Source organism: Typopeltis vanoorti, chromosome 5 (assembly GCF_054136105.1).
Source record: "Typopeltis vanoorti isolate ZY-2024b chromosome 5, IOZ_Tvanoo_1.0, whole genome shotgun sequence".
In the NCBI taxonomy this organism is placed as follows: domain Eukaryota; kingdom Metazoa; phylum Arthropoda; class Arachnida; order Uropygi; family Thelyphonidae; genus Typopeltis; species Typopeltis vanoorti.
In genome coordinates this window covers 11,392,127-11,401,744 of record NC_143553.1, presented here as the reverse complement: position 1 = coordinate 11,401,744, position 9,618 = coordinate 11,392,127, and the positions used below count along the sequence as shown (strand labels likewise).

Genomic DNA, 9,618 nt, shown 5'->3' with positions numbered 1-9,618 from the left:
CACGAGTTGCATCAGACTTGCACTACGCAGGCGCAAATTTGACTTACTTGTCTGTTTGCTTACTTCGGAAATAGGATTAAAAACCAAGTTTATATAAAATTACTTGGTATCTTGAATATATATATATATATACTGTGTGTGTATATATATATATATAAATATATATATATATATATACACACACACACACACACACACACAGTATATTTATTTTTTGAACGAAAACCGGAACCTTCAACAATTTTGATCACGTGCTTCCTTTGACCATTGAATGTCGAATGATTAGCCAAGCAGGTAAATTAAATTACCGAGACGTGTGCTTCCTCCAAAATTTCTTGCTTTCTGTGTATATGTATATATATGTTAGTAGTTTATAACCAGATTATTGGCACATTTTAATTTTCGTTTTCTGGTTGGAAGCAATTTTAAGTTATTTACTGCGCAATTTTCAATATTCACTTGTGATTTATACTGGTAATTACAAGTGTGACTGGGTAAGTTACTATGTACATTTCGAAACGATATTTATTTATATACATATAAATTACAAGTATAAATCAGAAGCATTCATTTCTGATTATTTCCTGTAATTTATAAGTGGTAGGTGTCTATTTAAATTGCGAAACAGTTTTTGATACTTGTTTGATTTTGATAATGTGTCTTACGTGTGTTTAGTATTGGCACATTAATGTATCTTAAGTGTATCTTAAGCTATGTTTATAGCTTAAGGTTTAAATTCTAAAGTCCTTAGAATTTGTGGGTTTTAGCGGTACGTAGAATCCAATAATGAATAACACCATTAAGCTTGAGCTGCAAAAAAAGAAATAACTGTGGAGGGAATTTAAAGAGAAAGGTGACCTGCAGGCACACGAACGGTATAAAGCGCAAGCCAGAAGGGTAACGAGTATAATAATAAAAAAAAAAAAAAAGCAAAAGCGGATTATGAAAGGAAACTAGCTATGCAAGCTAAAGAGAATCCGAAACGGTTCTTTCAATATGCTGCAAGCAAAAAAAAAAAAAAAAAAACTCCACGGCTGAATGATTTTAAGGAATGACGATGGTAAGGAGGTCACTGAATCAGTCGATATAGTGGAATTACTGAGCGAGCATTTTGCAAGAGTATATCATCCAGGTGGTGGCATTGAAAAAATGAAGGAACCATTAGTTTATATGGGAATTGTGATGAATGAAGTGGAGGTGAATAGTCTATTACAGAACTTTAATGTGAATACATCTGTGGGATTGGATGGTATACCGGCACTGGTCTTACGTGAAGCGGCTAAAGAATTATTGGTGCCCTTGACCATGTTGTTTAATCTGAGTCTTGGGTCTGGTTTAGTCCCGAAGGTGTTTAAAGAGGGGAAAATAGTTCCACTGCATAAAGGAGAATCGAAGACTACTGTTGCAAATTACCGACTGATCAGCATATCAGGAGTCGTTGTCAAGGTCTTGGAGAAAGTAGTCAAGGGAAAAATACAGAAATGGATTGATGAAAATGAGATACTGTATGGGGGACAGTATCTCATTTTCATTTGCTTTGTGAAGGGTAGATCATACCTAAGTAACTTGCTTAAGTTTTATAACACAGTGACGGCTGAACTGGATAAGGATAATGGGTTTACAGTGATACTGCTGAACCAGGCTAAGGCATTTGACAGGATACCACATTGAATTCTAATCCATAAACTACAACATATGGGAATGGATATAGGGTTGGTTAGATGGATAGGTGGGTGGTTGATGGAGAGATATCAGAGAGTAGTTTATTCAGGAGTAGAGTCCAAAAGACGGCCTGTGACTAGTGGTGTGCCGCAGGGTTCTGTTCTTGGATCACTGCTGTTTAATTTTTTCATTAATGATATAGGGAAGGATCTAAGAGGAACAGTTCATTTGTTTGCTGATGATGCAAAGTTGGGTAGGGTAATAGTGAATGCAGAAGATGTCAGAATCTTGTAGGACGACTTGGATAGATTGGAGTTCTGGGCTAAGGAGAGTGGATGTCAATTTAATGTGACAAAATGTATGGTTATGCATTTTGGGATGAAAAGGTTAGCAGCAGTATACCACCTTGGTGGAACTGTACTCCAGGAGATTGATGAGGCCAGGGACTTGGGAGTGTTGGTGGATAGGGAGATGAAGTTTGGGGTGGGGGCACATTGCAAAAGTGGCTAAATCAGCTCATCCTCACTTGGTTGTTGAAAAATACTTTGACGAGCAGAGACAAGCAATTTATTGTTCCTCTGTACTGAGACTTGATAAGAACCCATCTCGACTACTGTGCCCAGATTTGGTCACCTAGGTTTCTTCTGGATGGGAGCAGGTGGAGAGGATCCAGAGGCTACTCACCAAGATGATAGCAGGTCTACGGAATGAACCATATGAAAACAGGTTGAAGGTTTGTGGGTTGCAGAAATTAGTTGATAGCCAGAAAAGGGGAGATATGATTGAGACATTAAAATTTCTAAAGGGTTTCTATAGGATTTATTCAGAGGATATTTTTGTAATCAGGACTGGTGGTAGGAGAACTAGGGGACACCTATGGAAGCTGGGCAAGAGTGTGGTTAGCAAGGATGTTATAACTGGATTCTTTACTTTTAGAATGGAAAATGAGTGGAATAAGCTGCCAGAGTCTGTTGTGGGTGCTATGACGGTGAGTGAGTTCAAGGCAAGGTATGATAGATACTGTAAGAATGTCATATAGTTGTGTGGATATGATGTTTTGGGCCTCCCTCGATGAGTCTAAGGACTCTCTGGAGTCGCCCGTAATAATAAGTGCAGAATGTGTTTACTAGTGTAGATATATTACGAATCTCTAATAAGACGTCTTGTTTACTAATCTAGTGGAGATGTCCGTACAAGGGAAAAAAAAAAAAAATTGAGCACAGTTCTTAAAGGATACATGCCTGCATAATTCATGCACTTAATATAGACATCGGGTTATGATAAATTTAGGGAAAATTACTGTAGTATAACCCACAAATTCGATTCTGTTTCGGATAGTTCATAGTTTTGCATTGAGTGAAGATTACTTGCCGTGTTTGTTTACGAAAACTGTAAGATTAAAGGGAAAGAATATTTGGAACTAATGGAATTGGGTTGCACCAAAATTGACGGTAGAAGTGAAATATGGTTGACTGAGGACAATACATAAACAAGAATAGAGTTTGGAATAGCATTCCGAGAGGAAGAGATGTTGTTCAAAGCTGAAGACATTTGTGGATGCAAGAGGAAAATGATGACTGTTTTGAGGGTGTATAGTGAGAATTGGAGATAAAATATTTAGATCTGTTGCTTTTTAGAGTTGGAAATATACAAAAGGGCCACTTCATTAAGAACACTTCCCTGTTTTCTTAAATGGGGAGGTGTTCTTAATATAGTGACCAGTCCGTGTATATTATTATACAAACATCTCCTGGAGCCAAGACTCATCGAGGGAGGCAATAGTAAGATACATTCTAACAGAGGTAATGTTTATCAAACCTCATCATAAATTGGTTCAATGTTTTTGCACTGACCACCTCGTTTGGCAATAAATGAGGTGGTGAGTGCACAAACTCACTGGCCACTCTGCTCAATAACCACTATCCGTGCAAAAAAGTCATCCACACTCTCTTGCACACCACTCCTTTATACAACTTCCAAGAATGACCTCATGTCTCTATCCCCTTTTCTCATTCAACCCTTTGAAAAATATCCTGGTATCTATTTGATAAGCACCCCTTAATGATTTATGTCTGTCATATCGTCCCTCTTCTACCTATCGAGCGGTAGATGCCATTGGTATAGTTGTGGTCAGTTGGTGATTGCATGGTGGAGATGGAATTGTAGAGCGGGTGCCCTCCCTCGATGAGTCCTTGTACTCCCTGGAGGTGTCAAATAATAATATTGACTAGAGTCTGTAATTTACATTCTCTCAACCTGTCTTTATAGTCAGTATTCCACAATCCCGATATTGCTTTTGTGATTCACTTCTGGACTTATTCCAGAGCTTGCTTCTCATCTAGGAATACAGGTGACCAAATCGATGCACAGTAGTCCAGATGTGGTCTAATCAAAGCATTGTACAGCAGAATGACCACATTCTTATCTCTAATTGTCAATGCTCTTCTTAGTCTACTGTCATTTCTTTGTGCTATTTTATCATTTTTGCAATATTTCCCTTGACCTTCAATTCTTTATCCACCAAGATCCCATGCGTCCTCCACCACCTGTAATACAGTGTCTCCAATATGATGCACAGCTTTACTTTTTTGAGGTCCAAAGTACAAACCTTACATTTACCGACATTAAATTGACATCCCCACTTGTCTACCCACAAGTGGGGATGTCAATTTAAATTTGAATAAAGCAGTTAGCCACTGCTTTATTCAAATTGCTATGAAGCACCAGTACATCTGCATCATTCCTACTAACTTTTCCCAGCTTAGATCATCCACAAACAGCTGAATATCTGCTTTCAGGCCACTCGCAGTATCATTAACAAACAAATTGAACAGCAGTGGTCCTAGAACAGGAACCTATGCGACTCCACTGGTAACTCTCCTACTAAGAGACATGGCACCTCTATACACCACTGTTTGATATTGATTAGAAAGCTAATTTGCTATACAACCAACAAACAGATTTTCCAATCCCATTTTCTGTAATCTATACACCAGTTTATTATGTGGTAGTCAGTCAAATGTCTTTGTAGAATCCAGAAATATTACTGTATGTGAATCACCTCTATCCAGAACTGAAGTCACCTTATTATAAAATGTAAGTAAATTTATAAAACAAGACCTCCATTTAATAAACCCATGTTGACCCCTATACAGAATCCTTTCCTTTTCCACCCAATCCTCTATTCCAGTGATTTTCAAAACCTTTTCCATAATATGGCACACCTAGACTAATTATTAAAATACTGCAGCACACTAAAAATATATTCTTTTAATTTTTTTGATGATCTGGCAAAAAATAGGCATAATTTTGATTGATTTACACACACAAGAAGAGGGAAGACCAGACACTAATAAATAAATGCATAAATTATGACATTATTTCTTTCAATTAATTTGTTTTCATAAATCTCACGGTACACCTTAAGACCTCTCGTGGCACACTGGTTGAAAATAGCTGCTCTATTCTATTCCTAACCAATCTCTCCAAGATCTTAACAGTGATATGTGTGGGAGGATGACATAATGAAATATGTAGTCAAAAAAGAAAAATTTATAAGTTTTAGAAATAAAAATTTAGCTCACTAGGAAGCCAACATCATGAGGTATGTAAAAACTAATGAGTTTATCACTGCAGGAACATCAGAGATTTGATTAAATCATTGTATTTGAAAGTGATCAGGTACCAACCTGGATAATGGCCACCCATATCAGAGTGTCTATGAAGAAATAATATATGTGAAACCATAGGGTAGATGATTATGAAAAGCTCATGACAACATAATATTAGATGAGAAAAGGATCAGTACTGCATGGGAACTAGTCTAGAAATGTATATATTCAGCCATTGCCACTGTTAGTTATTTATACAATAAATTCCATGCAGTGCTGAGATTAAATCTGTACTTAGGAGGGGGAAGGAATTACAGAGGCAGCATAATCTGGGAGAATAATTGATTATAGTACAGAAGTGTAAAGAGCAGGCTAGGAAAGTGTCACAGTATGAATAGCACTTAGCCAATCAGTCCATGAAAAGTCCCAGTAAGATTTTTTGCTCTATAGCTAGCAGAATGATTGTGGGTGGATAATGGCTGATAAAGTGATAGCAAGTTAACCATTGAGGATTTACCTGAAGTATCTATACTGGTGAGAATGATTTTATACAATGGTTGATTGCAGACAGAATAGAGAAAAGGAGATAAAAGAACGTTGGTAGTTAATGGTGGCTTTGAAATAGGCAAGGATACTTCGAGTTCTAGAACTAAGGGTTCAGATTAATCTAGTTGATATCAGTAGTGAGATCCAGGATTGAGTTGATAGCAGCATAATTTTCTGTGGTAATTGATATGTTATAGTTAAATAAGAGATTAACCATCTGATAGGTATGAGCAAGTGGTGAATAGGAGAGTAATGTCTTAGAAAAGGAAGATGATTTTCTCTCACGTGGTTCTGTTTTAGGACGACCAATAATGGATATGCGGTTATTTTCAGATGATGTACAGTTGCCGAGCCTTGTGTATTTTCCTCCATTTCTAAAAGCATATTTTTCGATGGCTTGCGGATTATTTTACTACTTTCATGATATCTTTAAGGAAAAAAAAGGTGCATGCTGTCTGCACTGTTATTCATCATTTATATGAATCATGTTATTATTATTATTATTATTTCTTTAACGTCTACATCCCAGACATGATAAACAAATTACCTTTTGAATACAGAAACCTTATAAACTACAATAGCCTGAAAAGAGCTCTAAGGACATACTACGAACAAGAAACACACACCCAAAATACGATACAAACTTAATGAAACACAATATATTCGCTCAGGCTTCCAGTTCAGCGATGCATCAGTACATTCCAATTTATTGTGAGTGGGGGGTGGGGGTGAGCGCGCGAATTTCTCAATCATAGATTCCGTAGCATCCTAACACAGCAAAAAAAAAAAAAAAAAAAAAACAATACATAATAACCAACTGGTGTCATCCTCAGATAAGCTTACATTTAAGCTTCGAGGATGAAAGGAAAAAAAAAATTAGTTCTCATCCAAGATGTATCATATGTAACGAAATGCATGAAATGTACGTATCACAAGAAAACCAATGTATGTACTATATGTAAACCAATGTACGTAATGTAAATATCACATGTAAACAAATGTAAGTAATGTATCATATGTAAACAAATGAATGTAATGTATATAATAATTGTAACAAATGTATGTAATGTATATAATAACTGTAACAAATGTATGCAATGTAAAAAAAAAAAAAAAATTATTTTAAAAGTAAATCATGAGTTTACACTATATGTTTGTGAAAATAAGGACACATAATATTCAGATTGCATATGTGTAAATACTGTTGTATAATCACACCTTTTCAAACTTGAAAAAAAAAAAATAGTATACCACAACATCTAATATTATACAACTTATGTAACTCTGAACTGAACAATATAATTGTAAATTATTATTATGATTGTTATATAAAAAAAAAACTGTTATCATCATTACTATTTAAATCTCATATGTAGCACAAAGTGCTGAACCTTGTAAAATAATATACTGAATAGATGATCATTATACATATGTAAATATTTGAAAGAACAATAAAAAAAAAAATAATAAAAAAAATTATGTGACACCTCCAGGGAGTCCAGAGACTCGTCGAGGGAGAGTGTGCCAACAGCATCTAACGATGGCCCATTCCAACTACTAACCATGCTCAAACTTGCTTAACTTTAATGTTATGAATGAAAGAGGCATTCAGTCTGATATCAATATTGGAGATATTAAATGCAGATATTATTACATTGCACTGCCAAAGACTTATCATGGGAGGGCACTCCACTATATGCCACACTACTATCAACATGCAATGCCATCTACTGCCCACCACTAGTAGTATTTTTTGTCTGTGAATTGCAATTCTTTTGGCTGATTTGTCTATATGGGGGATGAAAAAATCAAGTTTTTTGGGAAGAAAAAATCCTGCAATCTTCATATGAGATCAGCTAACTCAGGTCTTTTCAAATTGTACTGAAATAAATCCATTACAAGTTTTGAGAAATCTTTAACTCAGTTGAATAGCTGTTCTTAATAGCTGTTGTTAATTGTGCCTTAGAAAAACATGGGATTTGACTGACTGTGGATATCTTACAGATATTATGGAAGAAAATTGTCGATAGGAAGCTAATATTAATGTAATCTTAATTAGGGTAAATATCAGGAGATAATATGTGGACAGATCAATCTACCAGTTTAGTTTTGTTTGTCATCATTATCTTTCTATTTTGATATTAGGCCTTGTTGCATTTTTATTTTTTTTAAAGTATTCATAGGTATTCTCTTCATATACTGAATCATTTTGTTTCTATAATCCCATATATAGGCAAATCGACCATGAGAATGCATCCAATTTATGGATGAAAAATGCTATTAGTGGTGGTGGTGGTAGGCAGTAGATGGCATTCTATTTTTATGGTAGTAGTAAGTGAGGATTAAGGAGGATAGATGAGTTAGGTGTAGGGGAGTAGTGTGCCCTTCACGATGGGTCCTTGGAGGTGTCACTTAATAATCATAGTAATTTTCATTTGCAGAGTAGGTTCTTGTTGTAGTTAATGCAAAGTTTCTGTTTCTTTTCTTATCTACATCGGTATGTATCCTGCTGTTATCAAAAATTTCATTTCTGCTGATGTTGTTAATATATTTTTTAATTGTCCATGTTTCATTTCCTTGTAATGAGGTTTAGTTATTGATTATTTTTAATCTTGAATTACATTTAGCTTAAAAATATCACTGATTTGATTGTTGCTAATTGTGTTAAGTGCAGCATGTGGAGAAGAAATCTGAATGGATAGCAAAAAAGAAGATAATGTAGTGCACACAACTCGAATTGCAAGGAATGCAATGCATGATTGTTTAGCATATGGTGATACAGCTAGCACGAGGCTCATATGCTGGAGGGGGGGTGGCACACGTCGCACATATGGTACTGTGGTACATGTTGTGGTGCACAGTCCATAGCAACTGTGATACACATGTTGCTCAGATAACTCCTTATTTTTAGTAAATAATGGTGATATTGTTAAATATAATTGGTGTTATCATTATTGTTATTTTTTGACTATGTTGTTAAGTGTGTTGTTTAGTTATGACTATTATTACGTGATATTTCAAAAGCATTCTACGTTATTCTACCAATGCATACAAAAAAAAATTGCTGGCCAAGATATTGATGTTGAATGATATTAATATGCAGGATTTAGTGTGATGTAGCATGTGTGTTTAATGTATTCATTGCCAAGAGTGAATGGTTTTGGTATTGAGAGCAAGAATGGAGAGAATGTTTGTTGGAAATATTTTGTGAACAAATGCAATAAATGAGAGTTACGTCGAGAGTGGTAGAATGAAGTGACATATTAAGGATATAAGGCAGGATGGTGAAAGTGTTATGGAGAATGTGGCAGAAGCAGTGAATGATAATGCACGAAATATGAATGAGAGTTTGAAGGAAGTGGATAAAAGTAATAATATCGATGAAGAGATGCTAGTGCTGAAAGAAATTGCACACATAGGCAGACCCTTCACAGCATGACATGAGCTTGAGTGACTGGAGATAAGATACGATTGGCATATGGTACAGCAGGGGGAGGAAGAAAGAAAGAGTGATTAGGGAAAAGCATAAAAGTGCAAGAAACTGGGGGAAAAGAGAAAGTATTATAGGGGATTCGATAAGAGGTATACTTCACGAGAAAGTATACCTCCCAGGTGCAGAGATAAAGGATGTTATTGAAGCTGTAAGTTTCCAGAAGAAAGAAGTGAAAAGTTAATTGTTTTGACAGGCACAAATGATTTGAAAAGTGAGAAAAATGCAGAGAGAGTGAATATGAAAGTTGGAAGAGTTGTTGGAAGAAGCAGAAATGAAGAGTAAGATCGTAAAGATTCTGGGTCTTCT

At 35.6% G+C, this 9,618-nt stretch overlaps 1 protein-coding gene across 3 annotated transcripts in view; it reads left to right on the top strand.

Moving 5' to 3' along the window:
* Window positions 1-265: 265 nt before the first annotated feature.
* The window catches only part of LOC150106225 (adiponectin receptor protein-like), a 255,050-nt gene continuing 245,697 nt past the window's right edge, over window positions 266-9,618 (top strand). For 2 of the 3 annotated variants that reach the window (XM_090392251.1, XM_090392249.1), the window contains exon 1: window positions 266-294. In XM_090392251.1, coding sequence (XP_090248377.1) covers window positions 279-294 — 16 coding nt within the window. In that variant the 5' untranslated portion in view covers window positions 266-278. The other variant, XM_090392250.1, reaches the window with a different exon arrangement.